Source organism: Crocodylus siamensis, chromosome 15, assembly GCF_052110815.1.
Source record: "Crocodylus siamensis isolate JL-2025a chromosome 15, ASM5211081v1, whole genome shotgun sequence".
In the NCBI taxonomy this organism is placed as follows: domain Eukaryota; kingdom Metazoa; phylum Chordata; order Crocodylia; family Crocodylidae; genus Crocodylus; species Crocodylus siamensis.
The window spans coordinates 35,238,380-35,260,665 of NC_143409.1; the positions used below are offsets into that span (position 1 = coordinate 35,238,380).

The 22,286-nt window shown below is 43.8% G+C and overlaps 2 protein-coding genes across 4 annotated transcripts in view; one reads left to right on the top strand and one right to left on the bottom strand.

Annotated features, from left to right (window-relative positions):
• Positions 1–4,677, top strand: part of MTMR10 (myotubularin related protein 10) — a 71,585-nt gene extending 66,908 nt beyond the window's left edge. Inside the window, exon 16 of the mRNA XM_090028139.1 lies at positions 136–4,677. Coding sequence (XP_089884265.1) covers positions 136–735 — 600 coding nt within the window. The 3' untranslated portion in view covers positions 736–4,677. The remainder of the gene's footprint in view (positions 1–135) is intronic.
• FAN1 (FANCD2 and FANCI associated nuclease 1) overlaps positions 1–22,286 on the bottom strand; it is a 58,211-nt gene that overhangs the window by 12,871 nt on the left and 23,054 nt on the right. For 2 of the 3 annotated variants that reach the window (XM_090028136.1, XM_090028138.1), the window contains 6 exons: positions 18,192–18,356; positions 16,910–17,078; positions 15,710–15,813; positions 8,793–8,987; positions 8,163–8,291; positions 3,084–6,149 (listed from right to left, as the gene is read on the bottom strand). In XM_090028136.1, coding sequence (XP_089884262.1) covers positions 6,012–6,149; positions 8,163–8,291; positions 8,793–8,987; positions 15,710–15,813; positions 16,910–17,078; positions 18,192–18,356 — 900 coding nt within the window. In that variant the 3' untranslated portion in view covers positions 3,084–6,011. Of the gene's footprint in view, positions 1–3,083; positions 6,150–8,162; positions 8,292–8,792; positions 8,988–15,709; positions 15,814–16,909; positions 17,079–18,191; positions 18,357–22,286 lie in introns of those variants that run through there. The other variant, XM_090028137.1, reaches the window with a different exon arrangement.

Consider the following 22,286-nt stretch of genomic DNA (forward strand, 5'->3'; position numbering starts at 1 on the left):
GGCCACATTTAATTGGGAGAGCTTAGAAACCTGGTCAGTCCCCACTGGAGTCCAGTGAAGCATTGGAGAAGAGCAGAACCCCCTGTTGCCGCTGGTGTTATCTGTTGCACTAAATTATCTGTTTGTTTTCTGCAGAAGAACTACAGCTCCACTCTGAGAGGAATCCCACCAGCCCTAAAGAATGGGATCATCAGTGAGCAAGAGTTTCTTCCAAGAAGAAACTCACTGATACTAAAACTGAAACCAGACTCTCTTCAGCAGGCAGCCAGCTATAATAATAGCTTGGAGCAGTATTTCAGAGCCTGGTTTTCCAAGCCTGTTGACCTGCATGGTGTGATTCTACCACAACTCTCTGGAACGCACATAAAACTGTGGAAACTGTGCTACTTCCGCTGGGTTCCAGAGGCCCAAATTAATAATGGTGGCTTCATCACTGCCTTCCACAAAATCTCTTTGCTGGTAGACGAAGTTGACATGCTAAACAGGAGTCTTCGACAGTGTAAAAGCAACCTGTCTTTGCAAGCAAACTGTTCAGCACTGGATCAAAGCAGGATGTATTTCAGAGCAAGTGGTTTAAATGACATTTCTGGGACTTCAGACTTTCTCTCCTCCTCATTCCCCTTTTCTCCTATAGGAAACCTATGCAGACGGAGCATTCTGGGAACACCTTTAAGCAAATTCTTAAGTGGTGCCAAAATCTGGTTGTCCACTGAGACACTTGCAAATGAAGACTAAGATATGATGATGCTTTAAACATTGGGGGGGGGATAGATCATTGTGTCTTCTCTAAGTTAACACTGCTAATTGCAGCATCTGAAGCTGTAATAATTTTATATACAAATATTACCTATGTTTTTGCACAAATATTTAAAAGCAAAGCAAATCATGCTTCAAATCGCACAATTTTGTTTCCAGCAGTTCTCATGTAAGCGTCTTGTCTAGAGTCTGCTTCTTCCTGTATTTTCTAGGCCCAGCTCGTATAAGATGCAAAGCTTTCACTTGCTCATCAAAGGTTTGGTGTGGTCACTAATAAGGTTTTTGTTCTGTTTGCAGTGTCTGTTTTCCCAGATGTTGATTGACTGAAGTGAATCTTGTGTCAGTACAAATTAGCAAATCAAATGGGTGAAAACAAACATCAAAGGAAATGAGAAGGACTGTAAAGGATGCAGGCTAACATCAGTTGTGGAAATATGGGAACGAATTACTTGTCACAACACAAGTTTAGGAGGAATGTATTTCTGTGCTTCTGTGCTAGCTTTCTGTGACTTGTTTCACCTAGTATATGTGTTGGTGTTGTATGCTCCTGTTCCTGCCCCCCCCCCAATCATCCATTGCAGATGATTCATCTTCAGATCTTTGTTAATTCCGTGAGTTTGCCTTTATTTCACAGAAGCTAACTTCAGGACAACATGCACTGTTAACCTTAAAACTGTAGATAATGGTGGTCTTGTAGCCTTAGAAGTGCCTTTAATTGGAATGAAATATTAATTAGATGTTTCTAATGCATCCTAAGATGTAATTTTCTTTTCAGTAGGATGTTTTGAGCCTGTCCTCTTGCATCAACACAGTCTCCACATTCTAACGTGCACAGTGAGCTTCAGAAGTCACTAAGGACTCAATACAAAAATGGACTTAAGTGCCTGAGCTCCATTGGTGCCCATTCCCTGATTTTTACAGGTGCTTGGGGTCCTGCCTCCCCACAGGCTCAGGGCTGAGCAGCTTGTGTCTTAGCCTAACTGGGAAAGGGGCGCTCTGCCTAGGTCCCAGGGGGCTGGAGCAGGCAGGTGTTCTGTGTCCACATCCAAACACAGATGTTTCAACAACTAGTTTCCTTTAAAATGGGACTGGAGGAAAATGCTGCCATTTCCCCTTCACATACGAGCGTGTCAGCTAAGCATTTCCCCAGGAAGTAGGAGACCTGGGTTCTGTTCACTTCCCTACCTGAGGAAATTCACCTTCACCAGCCAGTAAAATAGGGAGGGTGCTCTCCACCCCTCCCATTGAAGCTGTCTCGGTGCAGAAACTGCAAGTTAAGCTGAAAGAATGAGTACAAGAGGGAACCTGAGGCTCCAGCCTCATGGCTAAGCCAGGGGGGGCATCCTGGCTGCCAGTCTTTGCTCCCAGGATTATATCTGTATTCTTCATGGAATAGGGACTGTATAAAATATGCAGGTGTAAAGACCTTCCCTGTCCTCAGCATTTCCCTAGTGTCTAGCTGCAGGTGGCTATATGTGGAGTTCAGGTTTTGGGGCCAGGCACCTGAGTCCCTTACTGGATCTGACCCTAAAAGCCATTATTGCTCATCCCTCTAAATGGCATTACCACATGCAAAACATATAAATGTATATCGAAGTGCCAGGGAAACTGAAGTTCTCTCCGTCTGTGCGCCTCAAGCTGCTTAGTTGGCTCATAGTTAGTTTACCCTGCACATTTCTGGTGTGTTTGTTTGCAGGAGTGGCTGTTGCCCTGGGAAGATCCAGAGAGAAAGGCATTTAGTTGTTTTTTGCCTCTTTGATATAGAATTAGCTCTTCCTCCTTCAGGGCTGTGTGCGATGGTTGTGCAGCACTTGCTTTCTCACTGTGCGAGGGCAAGAGGTGACTGACAAACAAAAAATCACTCTTCATAAAAACCAAACCAAATCTTGTTTTCACCAGGAGAGCTGGCCAGGTATTTCCCAATTCATTCTTTCTTTCTACCCTTGGCCCTAACTGTGCTGCTAGGAGGGCTGATCCTGCAAGGGCTTTCACAGACTGCAAGATGACAGGACTGTCTGCTGGAGCTGCCCTTTCATTCGACAAGCCCAGTTTTTCTGCTGGTTAATTTAGATCAGGTAGTGCTTTCCCTGGTCTGACACTTGTTATACAAGACCTCAACCTGTGTGCTAACTTTGGTACCAATTTTTTTTTTAGAAGTAATAAACCACTCTAACAATTTTTATGGTATAAAAAGTAAAATAGTTTCCTTAACGTGCTTCTTGCTTTGAAGTCCGTTTTTCAACTAATCAGCATTTGGTAAATAAATTGCTTTAACCAGATGAGCTTCTTGCAGAGAAAAGGGTTAGTGTTTGGAATGGGAACGGCTAAAAAAAAAAAAAAAAAAAAAAAAAAAAAGGCTTCTTGGACCTGTACAAGGATGGCTTGCGAAGTCATGTAGCTTGCATTTTCCATACCTTGCATTCAGCCCATCTGTATTTATAGGCTGCAAGTGTTCTTGTTGATAAATAATAGGCCTTTAAAAACAAAAACTGCCTAAATACCTATTTGCCAAATGGAATGGTTTAAGAATTTGGGGCAAATGGGCATGCCAGGTGTGGGGTGTATCTGCTACTCTCTAGACATCATTTGGTTTCATCATTCAGGCCTGGTCCTAGAAGTTGAGCCTTCTCCTTGCCTGGGGTGTTTATCCCTGAATAATAAAATTGCTGAAAGCCTCAATTAGCTGCTGCAAAGCACTTACTAATAATTTATAGTCCAAGAAATGTACAGTTGCTTGACATGGTAAATTCAAGTTCCCGCTCTAAAAAGCTGCCTTACTGTCATACAGACTGAACTGACCTGAACCTAGGCAGGGTCCTCACTTCTTGCAAGTGGTCCTAAGGACTTGGTTCTTATGTTCATTGATATTCCCTACACAGAAGCTTACACCTTCTAATTGAGTTTTGTTTGCCATTTTAAAACTAGGTACTATTAATACCATTAGAGTTTTAAGAGTAGGAAGACTATAAACAAGCTTATTTTTTTTTAATATCGTTATTGTCTAGCGACATGCACTGCTTTGGTTGGCAATAGGCTGTTACATCATGATTTTTTTTTGTACTAGATTGTAAACAATATGGAAAATTGAACTGCTGAGACATGAAGTTCTGGTTGATGTGGAAGTACAATGCCAGTGCCTTTTGCTGTTGCAGAGTGGAGGTCAAACCAATGTCAGAAGTTGTGGCAGTACAAATTTCTTCAGCCAGTCACTGCCAACTACCAAGGAAATGGTTATGAATGTAGCATTCCACTGAAATAAGTCATGTGGGGTTTTGGCTGCATTTGGAATACTACTTTAATATTAATCACCTTTATGCTTTTAACAACGAAGTAGTAGGGGCAAAGGTTTTGGCTTGATTTCAGATGGAAAGATTCATTAAAACCAAAAAAATTCTAACATTTTTGATGAAGAAAAGGATGAAACCTTTAATCTGCATCTAATGTGTGAGTGAAAAAACTGTTCCCCAAAATGCTTTAGGCAGTACATTCTTAATGCTGTTGCTGCAAGAGTTGACTGTTTTAAAACCTTTTGTGCCTAACAATAACTTATTTAATAACGTAGTATTGCCAGGACAAATACAAAATCCTGACATTCAGTTGTGAATGTGAAGTAAATTAGACTTAATAAAAGTTCATGCCTTTCCACAGCAATTATCATTTTACTGCTTTTCTTCTGAGCAACTGTAAAATGGAGCCAAGCTAAACGACGCTGCAGAAAGAGCACTGGAGGTTTGTGCTGTAGTGCAGCCTCTGATTTCTCATAATTTCTTTCTCAGAACTTTCTGATGTTTAATTTTACTTGCTACAAATCAGTGATGGATTAGGAGAAAATCCAACCCAAACTGAGACTGTTGTCAATATTTTTAAATTGATTCTAAGCAAAATGGTTTAAAATTAAAGTCAGTTTGTTATAAAGCTTCATTTTGAGAGATTTCTGTTTTGCTTCCATTGAGTCACACATTCAGCAAGAGATGAACTCTAGCCATAGCTGTATTTCCTTACTTCAGTCATTCCCAACCAGGGTGCAATGAGGTGCCTAGAGATCCTTTCAAGGGTGCCACCCACTATTAGCACTGTTGGGTGTGCAAACATGTATCCCAAGAAACCTAGAGATTTCAAATAGGAATCTATAATGTTAAAACCATTCTGACCTGTTATAGGCTCTGAACTCATGGCAAGAAGAGAATTGTTCTTTCTTTTCTGTAGTAAAAAATGAGTGAAATGAAAAACTTCCATTTCCCTAGGGATGCTGTAAATTTAAAATGGTTAAGAATCACAGGCTTATTATACATCAGCATGAAGACTGAGAGATGCAATTTACACTTGGTGGATGAAGGGCACGTGTACTATTGACTTTGTAATGACAAACATTTAAACTGAGTAACAAAAAAAAATGTTAAAATCCTTGTTCTATGGTGCTGATTAATATTTTCTATCTTCCTTTTATCATACGGCCAATATGAATCAGCATTGCTTTACCTTGGTCCTAAAACAGACTTAAAAATATCTCTTTTTTTGCAAATAAGAAATCGAAACACTTCAAGAGTGACAAATCTGTCAATCAGTAAAAGAGAATGAAGTACAGAGTGCTGGTGTATTTCCTTACTAGGTAAAGGGTCAAGCTGAAAAAAAATACAATGAAATACAAAGGATGTCAGTGGGCAAGACCTAAGCTTAAGGAGACTAGATGCACGGTTTATGGGAGGGAATTACTCTGGTGTTCAAGCTCCTGGCTTGACCTAGGATGAACACTAAACAAAACATGCTAATGTGAATCAACAGGAATAGGAAAAATGTGGGAATGGCCAAAGGGCATGTAGGGCTAAGGTTACTCAATGCAGCTATATCATGATGGAGGGAGGGGCATTGTATTTTAATATTTAAAGTATATAAAACAGGAAAAGGGGTTTTTTTTTGCCAACTGCAAGGAACAAAGGTATAGGCTAAAGCTCTTATTTCCAAGGGGTAGCCATCTCACATGAGCCACAACTTCAGTTTGTTTGCTTCTTTATGACCCTACAAATCTTTTCTTCTTTTTGGGAGGGGTGGGGAGCAGGGCATAGCAGCCCCACAATCTGGTTGCATCTGGAAAGCACAAATAGGAATGCTGCAGTGTTTCAGGGGGCTACTTAAGAATTACTTATCTCCAGAAAACGTATTAGCCTCTGAGGCCATGTCTGTAAATGAGAGAGACCCATTAGTGTTTCATAAGCTTTATTATTAAAATATTTCACTCGTGCCCAAGACCAATTTAGTCAACTGAGGCGCTTGCTCTTGGCTCCAACTGCAGCCACATGACAGACCTCTACTGCAGCTCCCAGCTGCTTCAGCTCGCTCAGCCAGAGCATCTGCTTGTGTGAAAGGCGATCGTTGGGCCCCTTCACTTCCACCAGCTGAAATAAAGAGTCAGTGATGGTTAAGAGCTAAAAGCAGTAGCAGTTCTCTCCCTTTTTGTCTTTGTTCTTTATTTAAAGAAAAACATGTCATGAGAAATCCCTGCATTCAAAAGTTATGCACCCCCTCAGCCTCATGGAGGATTCGTGTAAGCCTTGACCCTGATTGCACACGTTCTGATTACCGTATATTGGAAAAGTCTTCCTTCAAATTGATAAATCTTGCCCACAATGCTTAGCTTGGTTCGCCATTACAACATGTGCTCAAGTTTTACACTGAGCCTTCCTGGCTACATGGTATCTATTTCCCACATTGTCATCACTACATGTCAACCTCTGTGACCCCCCCTATAAAAGAAAGAGCACGTGTGTGTGTGTAAATAAAAGAGTGAGCTACATTTTTCACATTCCTGAAGTCACAGTGTAGGCTTTAAGAACAATGCCAAAAATCATGAGAGTTGGCACTACTGAGGAATAAAGTATTGCTTTTTCATCTGTGCCCCTCTCCACCCACCCACCCACACACCAGGGATAAAACCAATTGCTGAAAAAGCTATAAGTGAAAGAAAATAAAATCCCCTGCTATTGGTAGAAAAGTACAGTCTTCAGTTGCTGAACATACCCTAAAATCTCTATAGTACCTCTCATTCAAGTAACACCTTCCTTCCTTTCTACTTTGGGAAAGGCCACACCACAGTGTGGTAGGAAAATATAACAATCCTGCAAGCCCTCAACCTCTAAATTTACTTTACATAGCTCTGTTGGCCAGTCACCAGGTTCCTTCACAGACACTGCCCATTTCTAAGAATGGCTCTTACAAAAAAAAAATCCCAAGGATTTTCTGTAGAAGGATCTCAGCGAAGACCTCTGCCTCTGTGGTGTAAAGCCCTTTTTCAGAAGTCCTTGTGTGCCAAAGAGGGTCTTCACCTTTACACCAAGGAAATATTAGAGACAGCAGTCTGATCTTTTCTGACCAACAACAAAACAAGAACTAGCCCTTGTGGGACAGATGGTTCCAGTGGTTTGAATGTTGACTGCACAGTACTGAAGGCCATCCTCTTACCACTATTTCCAGGTTATCCTGCACATGCTACGAGTCTGGGCAGCCTTTGCTGATGGGGTCATTTTCCTGCCATTCATTTGAGGGAAAGGCCTGTTACAAATTGCACCTGTGCAGCTTCTATTACAGATAACTCCTGACTGCACACAGCTTCCCATCGTCATTCCCTGGCATGCCAAAAATATTATGAGGCAAAGGACTTTTGGGGTCCACTCATTTTGATGTACATAATATGAGGCCAAGAAGTGACCCAAGACTGCCAAGCTGATACACAAGATGCAGAACCATTAGCAATTAAAAACTCTACAATAATAGTGTGCCTTTCCAAGTTGCAGCACCAGTAAGAGCAGAGATACTGGCTTCTCCCACATGTACACAAATCAAAGCAACAACAAAGTATCCCTACACTGTCACTTTTCCCTATGTAATCTGTGTCCTCCCAAAAAAGGAAAGGTTCATATACACATTTCAGCCAGCCACTCCTTTAAAAATCTGGTTAGCAGCAAACTAGAGCAATATTCACATACCTCCCCCACCACACTATCACACATTTATTTTCCATGTAGCCTTCTTGTACTGTTTGCAAATCTGGATAGCTCTAGGTGACTCAACAACTGATGATGTTAATGTTACCATAAAACTTTAGTTCTCAGTTTGAGGGCCAAGGATGACAGGCAGGTCTCATCTTGCTCATCTCTCATCTTTGGCTCCAATTAAAAAAAAAAAAGTGTTGAAAAAGCTAAACTGACATCATTACTTCTGATGTACATAATCAAGGTAAATACCAGAGCAAAACTATGCAAGCAGAGTGTTCACAGGTTTGTGAATGCAAGGAGTACATGGTCAACATGCTATGAAAGCATTTGAAGTCCCCTCCTGTGAACGTAAGTGGCTTTATTTTACATACACAGTAGGGAGGGTCAACTGCTTTTACCTCTGAGCTGGGAACATACCTTGAAGCAGTGATCGTGAGTGCTCCACACAACTAGATCAGGAAGACCCCCTCTGCAGTGGCGCAGATCTCTGGCAAGCCGTCTACACACACCACTTAAGAAAGGTCCGCCCAAACAGGACACTAAACTCTGTAAGTAAATAGAGGGGGGATTGGGAGGGATGTTATTTCTTCAGTTCCAGTCCCACAAAAGCCTACTTCATACCCCTTCCTTGGGCATTTCTAGCAGCTCAAACACTCCCTGCTGCTATGCTCCTCCAGTATTCCCAGCTTCGGAAACTGAAAAATGGCAAAAGGGTCACAGAATACCAGCATGGACCTCTATTGACCAGAAAAATTGAGGATGATTTTCCTGCTCTTCCCTAAGTGCAAGGCCATACTTAGACACAGATGGTCTGTGAGATGGTGGGCAAGTTGCTTAGTCTGTCAGTGCCTCAGTTCATGCCACCCACCTCCTTCCCACTACTATACAATAGAGAAGATAATACTGGCCTCCCTTCAGTTGTTTAGAGAACCTACAATAAAGGTTATGAGACGACTGATACTAAAGTACCAGGCACCTTAGCTGGATCGAGGACTTAAACATCAATGTAATGAGGCTTAGTCAGGACCATAGCTATTAGCTATTTACCTGTGCCTGATGGAGAGAAGTAAACCGGTTCCAACTAACTAGGGCCGAAACTTTTCCCTCTTGAGCGCTCCAGACATCAGCAAGCAGCTCCTTCAAAGTCTCAGAGGAAGCTGCATGCAGCAACTGGAGTCTGGCTTCAATGGCATCTCTTCTGTTCTGATAGAAGCTGTCAGTGCATAAATCCAGGGGGAATGCCTGTGGAAAAATGGAAATGTGCTCCTTACTATTGATGCCAGACACTAAAGCTGAAGAAATGGAAATTCAGAAACTGCAACTGCTCTGCTACAATCTATTCCAACTCTCAGTTTCACAGGTATAAGGGAAGTGCTGTATAAATACAGGAATGACAGCAGCCTCCACCTCTGGAGAAAGAGTACACATTTAGGATTAACGCGCCAAACCCTAACCACAGGCAAAACTGCATAACGCTGGTTAGTAAAGAATATTGAACACTGGAGATCTTGTTAATTTAGGAAAGTTTAGAACAGATGAGCATCCCTTTTATCTAGCCCAATGGTTCTCAACTTTTTTAGACTCAAGGCACCCCTCACTGGACTTGAGGCATCCCTCATTACCTTTTGTGAATTGAGTGGTACCCCCATTTCAAAAACTAATCTATTTATTACAGTGCTTACCTCCTTGCAGAGAGACCAGGCAGTGGGACAGGAAGATGGCCAGGCAGGGAAAGCCAGAGCTGGCCCTTATGTGTTTCTCTCCTTACATTTCCTGCAGCACCCTTTAAAAGCTCTCACACAACCCTGGTTGAGGGTCACTGACCTAGACTTGGCCTCACGGCTGGTGAGAAAAGCTAAGGTTGGACAAGGTAATAATCCACATCATAGATGCAACCGCAGAACAAATGGTCTCCTCTATGACATGAGTGGAAATGAAAAATGACAGAGCTGGGGCTGAGCTGGGGCCATGTCAGCTTCCAGATACCCTAAAGCAGCATGCCAGTCAAGGGGATGGCAAAGAGCAAGGATTCCAGGCAGGAAGCCAATAAGCTCCATATTCCCTTCCCCTTGCCGACTGCCTTGCTTGCTGCATGGTGATGGTAGCTGAAATCTGATGGTGACACTAAGTGGAATCCGATCTCTGAAGCACACAGAGCACTTCAAGGATCTGAAGTTCAACCATCTCCCTCATCTTGAGGCTGTAAAGTGGAGGAAAAAAGGAAAAGTAAGAACTTTCTACCTCTTTCCTGCTTGGGTATGAGTCTCCCGACAGTTTTGATCTGCATCAACAAGTGACACTCACATCACAACCCCCAACTCCTCTGGAAGCCCTGTACAGACAGCGTTCTGCACAATGAAATGCTGAACCATCCTTGCTACAAGCAGGCCCCAGGGTGTGATTGAGATTCCTTTTCAAAATGGGAATGATGTGCAAATAATGAGATTAATTGTATAAAAGGGAATGGATGTTGGAAGGGGTAGGCAGCTGGAGTTTAAGTATAGATGAAAGCAGCAACAGCAGAAATCCTTTAACATCATTTGGTACTGAGAAGTGGGACCCTCTGTTCTTCAGGATATGATGTCTGTTCTCTGAGGCTTGACATCTCTATTTCTAGGTGCCTGCCCATCCCGTGTGCCAGGGTAAGAACTCTTCAAGGAGCAGCAGTCCCTTTCTTTGGTGCTGCCATGGCTCCTGGAGATGCTATCCCCTCACATCCCATGCTGCCCCACTCAACTGGGAGATAACCAAAGCCAGCCTTATATGAACTTGGAAAGCAGTGTAGGAGAGCAGGACAGCATTTCACTGCACATTAAGCTGTCCAACAGAAGGACCTGCGCCTCTACTGTGGGCTTCTTGGAGCCAGTAGCCTTTCCCAAGGAGCAGGGGGCCGGTCCCAGTTTGGAGCAGATGGAGCACATTCTGCAAAGAGAGCATGCTGAGGAGGAGACTATCCTAACTTGGCTAATCAAGTCAACCAAAGCTTGGCCTCCCTGAATTTGGGGACTTGTTTCTCAAAACAGTTACCAAAAAAAGGGGCACTGTAATAGCATATGCTGCTTTCTAGACAGAAAAGACCTCTGGAACAGCCGTTGTTCCAGCAAACAGGCACACCACAAGATAAACAAACATCAGCACTCAGCGTCTTTGTCTCTACTTCTAGTTGGTACCATTATAAACAATCACAAGTGCTAATTCTCTAAAATGAATGGGAGCCTCCTATTCTGATTCTACTCTGCATCCGTTACTACCTGTCCCACTCTAATTCAGTGATTCTCAGTTAGGGTGCCAAAAATGACAGGAGCCAGGGGCAATAGGACCCAAGGGAAGCCCCAGCAGTCTCCTGCAACAGCAAGGCTCGCCTGGCCCCACTCCCCCAGCCGAAAACCTCACCAGGGACTTGTAGCCTGGGACCATGTGGATGCCCCGATGCCAGAACCTCAGGTAAGGGGGTGGGGAGGGGAAGAGCAGGGAAGGAGTATGGGGGGAAAGTGGCCCCTCCCCCACCCCGTCAGACACAATGATCCATTGTGGTCCCTTCCAACTCTACAGTTTATGAATCTATAAGACTCACCCGACCTCACGAATGCAGCAAAGACACTAAAGGCTAAATCCTTTTCACTCACTTGCCCCTTCACTCAAGATCAGATCAATCGGCATATTTGGAATCAAGACGGAATCTTACTCCATGGTCAGACTGGTATGGACTGTGGGGGGTTTGCCTTCCTCTGCAGTGGCAGGGTGTGGCCCTCTACCCAGGACCTCTTGAGCTTATACTGACATTTTTTAGCAGCAGGACATTGGCAACTGTGGTTCCCCTGCTTTACCTGTGGCAGGTTACGGTGTTAGGTCTATGTTGTGTCATCAGGGTTGAGGGTAGTCTTATAAAGAGTTTAGATAATGGTTGTATGAGATGGTTTAGATAGGGATGGTCCTGCCTCAGGAAGGGGATTGAACTAGATGACCTCTGGAGATTGCTTGACTCTGACTTCAGAAATTTGCTGCTGACAAGATCCTGAAGTACATGACTACAATCCTATTTTGCATGACTACAGGATGCATTCTTCTGTACTTCCAAAGGGCACAGGTATGCAGCTCATGTACCCCCAGAAGCTAATCCCACTTTGCTGTGTGAGGGCACATGGCTTCCATCATTTCAGTGGGCACCACTCAGACGTCTCTGAAGACAGAGGATTTTTTGTCCTGGAACCTAGATGACTATGCAGCAAGTGTAAGGGTCCTCCTCCATAAAATAGCCTGGTGGTTTGCCCAGGACACAAGCAACCTGAATTTTAGGTCCCCTTGGTATCAGGGTTTGAACCCATACCTCCTGTGCCCCAGCTGTGCCCTCAGCCCCAAACTCTTGAGCAGATATGCCTGCCAGTACCTTCCACCCCATCTCCTCTTGAAGCTGGAGCTCAGGAGGGAAAGAGTCACGGAGTCAGCAGAAGAACAAACTAAAAGAGACAAACCATGGCACAGGGAGATTCTGGTCCCCATCCCATCCCCAAAGCTGCTTATGCAATTTACTCCATAACTTTTTAATGCTGAGAGCATCATGGACACTGGAGTTATGCTATGGTAAGTAACAGCACTATCCCATGATTTATTAAGAGAGGTGGGATCTTTAGTAAAAGGGCCCAGTGGAGATGCATCAATAGCTGTAGTGAGCAAGGTGATGGGAGAAAATGAATCACTGACCCTTTTGTGCAAATTTGATGCGTGACAAGCGTGTGATAGAGAGAGATTCCAGGGTGAAAAAATCAGCCAGTGTGCAGTAAGGTGTCCAGCAAGCTGGGCTGGAGGTAAAGGACTACAGGAGGCTGAATACTATATACATGTGAACTTTTAAGAGAAGTCGGGAACCTCAAGATCTGCTTCCACCATTATGCAGGCTTTCTTCTCCCTTCTGCAGACAGGGCTGTCAGCGATTCTGGGCCATGTCTTCCAACAGGCCTAGCCTGAATGAAGTGGTTGTACAGTGAAGATGGTCACTACAAGGCTTTCCAAACCATGTAGTCTGGGCATCTATTGTAGCCCCACAGAGAGACTTCCAAGCAGTTCCAAGTTTCTCCCCATGTGAAGAAGCCAGTTCTCTGTTGCCAGTGCTGCTCATGCAATGATTTGTAATGAAAACCATTCTAACAAAAATGGCACCTAGGGCTCACTCCCCCTCCTGGTACAGCAGCATCCACACAGGCTCTGGCTCCCTTTCTTGTCTTCCTTCTGTCTCCAATATACTTTCTCTCTTGGTTGTCCTGTGACCTCCTCAAAAGAAAGGGGCTTTCAGCCCTACCTGGCCTGTGACCTGCTTGAATCCAAGATCAGGACTCAAATCCCCTGAGGGGACAGTGAATCTAGCACCTAGGCTCCCAAATCCCCTGTCCTAAAAAGTGTTCTAATCAGTAGGCTGCTGGGCAAAAGGTGGGGTGCAAACACATGCATCAGTCTAGTTGTGGCTTTGGGTTGACTACAATTTCAGGGTGTTATGCTGCACTTCAGAGTGTCCATGGCAATGTTAAATTGCAACAGAGCATAAAAAGACTTAGGCACCTCCAAAGCATTGGTTTGCTTCCAACCACTCATAGTAGGGACAAAGTTAGTTGCACAGGAAAAAACTGTAGTTGCAATAAAGGCTTTTAGGCATGTTCATGTGATTTGGGCTGTTCACAAAGCGAAGTAGAAAGCCATAGTGTTACCTTTCAGCTCCATGTTCTTGGGGAACCCTGACACAGGACACAGACTGTCTGACTCACAAAGAATCCCCCCCCACCTCCTTTATCTAAACAAAAACTGATTAAGATGCAGTGGGAGACGCACCTAAAACCCTCCAGATAAGGGTGACAAGAGTGAAACAACTGCCCTAGGTCTCATTTGCATCCGAGATGAAACCAGATGACAACTCATTTACATGGGAGATGGAGAACAGAAAGCCCGAAGCAGAGACTGCATTGAATTCTGGGATCAGAAAAGCAGGGGAACACTGCATGATGGGGAATCTGTGCTCCAAATGCTAATCAACCCATATTTACACACACCCAGCTCAGCATTTATCAGACCACTTCTAATCTGGATTTACAAAGGACTCCCCGCCCACACACACCCCAGAACTAAGCAGAAGTAAAGTTTAATAGGCATCTCGGGCCATAAATTCTCCGGTCCCACTATGGGAGTCCTACTTCAACTTGATTGACTAAAACTCGATTGCCGGGTTAGGGAATGCTGAGGCAAAGAGACCGAGTCAGAGGGGGTATGGGCAACATTTGAACAATGGTAATAGGTTCATCACAGCATCCAGCCCATTGGAGCCCTGACCACAAGTGTTGTCATACTTTTCCTGGGATGACTGGTGGAAGTCCTCTCCACAAAAGGTTATGAACACTCCAATAATTGCCTTAAGTCTCTTAAAAGACTATAGTAAGATCTGGAAAAGTCATGCTAAACTGAGGCTTGTTCACAACAAGTAAAAATTCAAAACCCTGATGCTGCAAACTATTGCTTCTGAAGAAACCATGAGATATCCCATCAGTATATCTGCTATCCATAGGAATTTCAAGCTGGCTTCTAAGTGTCTGGTTACTCCCTAACCTTATGTTTTTCCTGATTATCAATCAGTTTCTTGAGATGTTCCAAACTAGATAACCCTTGTCAATAGAAAAGATGTTGAAGGTGTAAAAATCTGTAAAAAAGCAGCAGTATGTGTGCTTCAAGAGGAGAAGTTTCTCTCACACCACCCGCTGTTCTTCTCGAGAGGCTGGAAGAAACAGATAGTCTCCCTTCAAGGATTGTGCTAAGAACTTTACTTTGCCTGTCAGCATTTGCAACCTGAGTGCCTTGGACTGGTGAGATCCCAGCTTGCTCTCTCTTTTCTCTCTCGGCATAAATTTCTGAACCTGAACTGTATTAGTGTATACTTAGTGAAACCAGGGTAATACTGTAACTGTTTGCGTTTGTTTTTCGTTTGCATGTCTATTACTACTAGTACCATTATATATTTCATATGCTTAGCAATAAATAACTTTTATAGTCAAACTGGTGGTAACTGGGTATATTTCTCCTTCTCTACTTCTCCTTCCCCACTTGCTCTGCAGCAACACTTCATTTACCTAAAGATCCCTGTGAAGTCCAAAAACACTGTGGGGTCTCGCATCAAGAGGCTAAAGATTGGGACATGCTGAGTTTGAAACACATAAGGGGATCAGCTCGTACAGGCTGATTGACTCAGTTTGGCTCAGATGTACCGTAATGAACTAAATGTTGGCCCATGAGGGTGCCAGCTGGACACCCAGCCGGATTCAGAGGTATTCTGTTTACCTGTGTGCTTGTGCCTGACTGCAGTTTATTGTTGCTCTGATGAATTGATTCTTGGCATATGAGGGTGTCAGCCTGTCCATGCTGATCAACCCGGCCAGGTCAGGTGTGTCACATTAATCTGTGTGCGTTTGTGTCTATGACCGATTTGGTGACTGGAGGAACCCAGCCAAATCGAAACCGAGTCCTGCAACATAGCTCCATTGGGGGGCGAGGACTTGCAGAAGGGAGAGATACAGCTCCGTATAAAAACACAAATAACACAAGCAGCACATTGATAGAATTACAAAGACCCTAGAAACGTATCCCTAATAAATGAGCACGCCCCAAGGTGATGGGCTAATCTGGTAACAACAGAGTGATTTAGATGCCTAAAACCTGGCAAGATACTTACACACCTTAGAAGGGAAACAAACCTTTACTTTAAATAACAGTCAGAATACTTCTGCCAATGTTTTATGCAGAGAAGTTCAGATAAGAACATACAAGCATTTGCAAGTATAACTGCAATAGAGAAACAATACGGTGAGCTAAGAACAAAGTTTGTTTAGACCCCTTCAGATAAAATACTGCAGATCCACAACAGACTGTATCAGATGTTTATCATGATTATTTGAAGCAGAGGCAAAGAAAAAAATACCCTTCATAAATACCTGATAGGAATTCCTGAAGACATCTGGTATGTCATCCATGAAAATGATGTCCCACATTAGCAGGCCATAGAGCGTACTAAAAGTTGATCCTTCCCCATGAATTCCTGAGGGACAGAGCCAACAGTCAATTTTCTAGCTACAAGAACAAAGATAAAGTACATTTTAAACTAAGCAGTCACAGCAGCAGCTGGTCAGCAGAAGCAACACACCATGTCAGCATTACACATATAGTCAACGTGCATGAAATACAACACTGCAAAACATGTGGCATATGGTACTGATCACGCCTGAGTCAGGACAAGGCTCTTGATGACTTAGCTTTATTAACGGCCATTTCAAAGTCAGACCTAATACCCTAAACAAGGTACAGTAGGCACTGGTTACTTCACTGAGGGACTCATTTTGAAAGGAAGCAATTTCTTGGCTGGCAGCACAATTTACCGGGACCTGTACAAAAGGGACCCTCCCTTTCATAACTTCCTCACAGGTCCAAACTTTTCAGAGTTTCTCATTAAAATGTCTGCATCTTGGTTGCAGTTCTTGGCTCCACTGTTTTCCTCAAGACATGGTATTTTTAATGCCTCTTTGGTTCTGCTACACACAGATTTTTATTTTTTTTTTCTTTTAACAAAGTTATAATCAGAAAATAACTCTTAATCTTCACAAACCTGCAAAGATATACATTTCTGAAAGGATATCAACAGAAAACATTGCTGGCATTTATGCCCTCTCCCCTGCACAATCTATTACGCGCTAATCTAGTCTAGAAAATAAAAATGGGAATCAACCCTCTCTAGAACATTTCCCCTTCAAAAGGTTTCCCTGTGTACTATTGTGCTTACTGGCACTCAGCTTCTTACATTTAAATAGCTGAGTCCAAAAACAACTATGTGAAGAAAATTCTCTCTCAGTAAAAGCCTAATAACCCAAAACGCAAGAGGAGAGATTTCCTAGAGAAACACATGGATAAAGAAACATTTGCCATTTCAAAATTGTAACTGGGATGCAGAGGATGAAAGAAAGTAACAGTCAAAAGAAAGACTAACATGTTTTCAGCTACTTTTAGAAAAGAAATAATCAATTTACATAGTTTAATGGACTTTCAACCAGTTGGCCTGCTAAAGCTGGGCTTAAGGACTAAATGTCTCTCTTAATAGGTTGATACTTTATCCCTTAAAATTACTGTCTTGGTACTATTACCCTGATCAAAGCCATTCTGCTTGTAATGGGTTAACGCCAGCTCCTCAACAGAGCATATGACTGTGGACACAGCAGAGTCCTCGCCTTTCTCTTCATCATCAACGTCCTCCATTAGAAACACAGATTTTCCCAACCCAGTTTGGGGATACATTTTTCCTTTGATTGTAACCTGGATATAGGAGAAACAGCTAATTAACACCTAGGATTACATATGAAAACCTATTCTACACATCTCAAAATCTTTGAAGGAATGTTTCCTTTTTTTTTTTGAAACCTAGGTAAATTGTTTGGTCATCTAAAAATTGAAGTGTTCAGAGCTTATTCTGACATTCCTTGCCAGCATTCTACTACTGGGTCAAATTTTAGACAACAAATCCTGGACAATGAATTGGGAAATTATTTAGGAAGGAACTATACTGTCACAGTTTCTGGGCAGGAAAAGATATACGGAATGTTCCTATTCTTAGTATTAATAAGGAGTAAGGAGACAGGATGAAATCCTGGCTCTACTGAGAGCAATGGCAAAACCTCTACTGGCTTCAGGATTTCACCCATAATATTTACAAGCTGCACCAAAATGTCCCTTTAACTCTGAACGTGTAAATACTTTCTGATCACTTTGACAAAAAAAAATTGCAAACATCAAGTAGTAAGACACCCCGAGTCTTACTGGAGTCCAATGTGCAGTGATTTCAGTCTGTGCAGAAGGGGTGTGAAGTGCTACCATGCTGACTGGAGAGAAGGGCCTTTGCACCCAGAGGTGCAAATCAGTACATAAGGTAGCAGAGAATGAACTGCAAAAATCCATACTGATCTGTGAGGCCCTGACTACAGAGACTCACAAACTTACTCCTGTCAGTCCTGCATACTCATGAATCTTCACCGCACCAGCGCTGGTAACTACTACCCTCAATTACACATAAGAAACAGAGGCACGGTGAATATAAATGACTTTCCCAAAAGTCATGTAGTAAGTCAAAAAAAGAGCTTGGAAGGAAACATAGCTTTACTAAAAGCTGGAGTTTTTATATGCGGTCAAATCTGTAGCTGGTATAAATCAAGATCGCCTCTTTGAACTAAATGAAGTGTTGCTTATTATATTATTTGAGGACCTGGGCCTCCGTTATAGGGAAAGTTTTTATTTTATTTTTGTTATTAAAAATCCTTATACACAATAATATAATGGGTCAGATACACATACGCTCGGTTCCAGGATTACCAGCCTCTTCAGAGGCAAGGGTCTGTGGGTTCTCAGGAAGCAATACCAAACCCTTTTACTTACATGTGTAACATCTTCCACAACCATGACTGGCAGCTCCTGAAAGAGGCTCCTGAACTTCTTGTTGCTTGATGAGTCTCTTATTCTCAGTGCTCGCTGGTACAGGGAGAGCCGGTGGCCTGTGCGCACAAATGAGTCTGCCAGCCCTTTTCTAATGCATTCAATGGCCTAGCAAACAACAAGAACTCAGGCAGTGACCTACAAGCAATTCGTATACATAAGTCTGCTTGTTTCTCCTGCACCTGAGGGAACATGAGCAGGGAAAAAAGCAACAGAAACTAAACAGATGGTGCAGTAGGGAATTTGTTTCTCTCCTTGCCCTCCTACATGGAAGAAGTATCCCCAAGGAATATTTTGAAAAAATAAACAAAGACAGAAAGTCCAATTCTGATCCCAACTGTATACATGTAACTTTAAGGAGTGACTTCCATTTGCACCTCTGAGACCCAAGAACAAAAAAGTCTGAAAAAATACAGAGAACAGAAAACTTTCATTTCGGAAAATGGATTAGATTCAAATATATTTTAGATTGCCTGAATTATATTCCAGTGGTTCTCAACCCTTTTAGACTCAAGACACCCTAGAAGCACTCTTTGGAAAATGCTGGCTCTTAGTTTCAGGGATCTATTTTGTAGCCATGTGGGTCTGAGAAAAAAGAGAAACACAAAACTCTAAAACTCTTGGTTCAGAGGTGATATCAAAGATTGTAAAAATCCTCCTAGGCAGAACATAGAGCTCTTAGTTTCACTCATTTTTTACTACAAAAAAGTAATAAAGAAGCTCTCTTGTTGCAAAGAACTCAGAAAGACCACAACAGGTCAGAACGGTTTTAACACTGTGGATCCCTATTTGAAAGCCCTGGGTTTATCTTATGAAACATGTTTGTACACCTAAAAGTGCTAACATTGTTTGGGAATTCAGGAGCACCCTTAAAAAGATCTCATGGAGCCCTGGGTGAGATCACTGCTTAATTCAAAAGCTCAGGCAATATACGCTTGACCAAGAGAAAACGTGACCAAGGTTTTTTCCCTACCCTAAGTCACTGCAATTCAATTAAATACTCCAGTTAAGCAAACAAAGGCCCAATGCAAATGGCAAAGTAAATGGCAGGAAGCAATAAAAAGGATTGTTTCATTTTTTCAGTCTTGTCTGCCAACACTGCTTTTTGCTAGTAGTGCGGGGAGTCTGTACCCAGTTTCACATGAAGGGTACTCCCACTACTTTAACTACAGTTTTGGTCAGGAACAGGTGTCCTAATTCACTGGTCCAAGATCCTACCTGTAAGATGAAATTCAGTCCAGAGCAAGTCCTTTGCATTACATCTCCATCCCAGGTGTGCAAAGATGATGGGCTAATTAAGACACTAAACTAGTACTCAAGAGAATCTGGTTCAAATTATGGCTCTGACAATCTGTACAGCCATGGGCAAGGTCTTCAGTCTCCGTCTCATTTCCCCTTCAATAAAAGAGAAGAATAATTCCTCTCTCCCATTCTTTGCCTCCAAACCATGAGCATTAGCACTGAGGAGGTGGGGCAGTGGACATAGGAGCAACTGGATCCACATGTGTAGAAGGTGGCAAAACGAAAGAGTGGCCTTGCCTTCTGACAATCTCTATAGAATAGAGGACAGCACGAAAGATGGCATGTTTCATTCCTCCTGGAAAGTCAGTCAGTAAATGAGTATTAAGCATCCATGTGGCACTGGCACCCACAGTCCTCAATTGGTGTTTTATCTGCAGAAGCTCACTGAAGTGGGATTAAATTATAAATTTTAGAGTCAGATACAGAAACAGCTGCTGGCAGCTTTATGGGAGGAAAAATTTATTGACTGCCTTCTTACAGACACTATGGGGAGGTCAAAAGCAGCAATGGTGCTGCAGTTGTGCAGTTTTCTAACAGTTGTATCACGGATTGGGAGCATCTATACACGCACTTTAATGCACAATAGCCCACTTTACTGTGCACTGGAGCATCACGTCAAAGCATGCTAATATACTAATGTGCAGTAAAACTAGGCTACTGTGCATTAAGTATCACTAAAAAACCATGCACTTCTGCTACTGCGCATTAGGGCAACCTAATGGGCATGCGGTTAGTACCTCACATTAGAGGTACTAAATTTAATACGCAGTAGCAAAAGAGCATTAATGCATATGTAGACACACCTGGCTGCTACAGAAACCTGCCTGGAGATGTAGGGGTCTTACAATTACCACATCCAAGCATGTCATCCAATTCCTACACTCCAGTGTCTCTCTCTCTCCCTTGGCCACCTGCCAACTAATCACTTAGGAAACCCCTGTGACTAATCACCACAGACACAGTGCCTCTCAAAGCCTGAACTGCATCATGTAGACAGCTAGACACTGGGAAGTTGAACTACTGCACAATTCATATGTATTGTTTTTATAAAGGGGTAGGGTAGGGTTGTCAGACAAAACTTATTTTGGCTAGATTACTCTCTGGTGTACTTCCACTAAAGGCTCTGGAGTCACATGCAGCAGGGAAGTGTCCTGCAACATGTGTTTTTTAAAGTCTTTTAAACCATTCTGGATCCTAACTTCCCTCCCAATCTGGAACTGAGGGGCTGTGACTTTCCCACACAGATACCAGAGGCAGTCCAGAGTTGTTGCTAGGGCACTCAGTGTTAAGGCATGGCCAGTGATGCAATGCATTCATAAAATTGAGGCCACTAGTCTCTAGATTGTCCAGTGCCCAACGTGGCCCATCATGGCAGTGCATGCCAGAAGCTAACCTGCCTTCAGTTTGCAAGGTGGGTTTTAATGGCAGCTCAGGAGGACTTTTCACAGCTTTGGCTTGCCACTGGGCCAGGAGATGGGGCTGCAAGTCAGAATGGCACGTCAAAACTTTAGCCTCCACAACCAGAGGTGCACTGATACCATCCGTAGATACTGTATTGGCACCAATAAAAAGAAAATTTACATTATCGGCAATTGGCTTTTTTGGGCTGATGTGGCTGATAATGTTGCCGATGAACGCCACATGCATGCACGCAGCCGCAGCATGCATGCAGCCAGGAGTGCAGCCCAGTAGCTTTAAGAGCAGCATCTGTTGGGGAGAAGGGGTTGGGAGGGAAAGGAAAGTGGCTTGGTGAGGGTAGATCAAGGCCCCTGCAGTGAGGGAGTGGGGCTGGGTTTTGGGGCAAGGGCAGGGGCAGGCACTGCCCAGCTGGGATGGGGCAGGGTGGGGCATGGGATGGAGCCAGCAGCTCATCTGAGAACGTGAGGGGGTGACTCCCACAGCTGTGCAAACCCCTGGGATAGGCATAAGGGGCATGTGCCCCTGGATCTGTGCATGGGGAGAGAATGGGCTGCCTGCTGTGTGCTTGGGGCCAGGGATGCTCCAGCCTCTTCCCAGAGGTTGTGCTCAGGCCAGGCGGGGCAGGGTGGGTGGCAGCAACCCTGGCAGGTGGGCCTAGGGGGGGCCTAGAGCCACCCTAAAATTTGCCACAGCCCCCCTCCCAGTGCCACTGCCACTCGCCCCGCCCCACCCCACCCAGCCCGAGCATAGCCTCTGGGAAGAGGCTGGAGCAGCCCCAATCCTAAGCACATAGCAGGCAGCCCGTCCTCACCTTGTGCACAGATCTGGGGGGGGGGGGGGGGAGGGGGGCAGCACATGCCCCCTATGCTTCTCCCAAAGGTGCGCACAGTGGTGCGAGCTACCTCCTCACACCCCCCTAGATAAGCTGCTAGCTCTGTCCTGTGCCTCGCCCCGGCTGGGTAATGCCTACTGCTGCTGCTGCCCCAGTCCCACCCCCTCCCTCACTGCAGGGGCTTTGATCTGTCCCCCCATTATGCCCCTTCCCTCCCCCCTGCCTTTTCTCCCCAACAGACTTACCAGCTGGATGCTGATCTCCATGCTGCCAGGCTGCATATCAGCAGTTGGTATCGGTCAATATGGCTGGGTAATAATCAGCCATCGGTATCAGCCCAAAAAAATCTTTATTGGTGCACCTCTATCTACAACCCTGCCATGAGACTTCTAGTGAGTGAAAGAAGCACTCGGCAGGCTCAGAACACAGAAATCAGGCTCCCAAACTACCTTCTGTTTTCTCATCAAGAACAATTTGAATAAAGA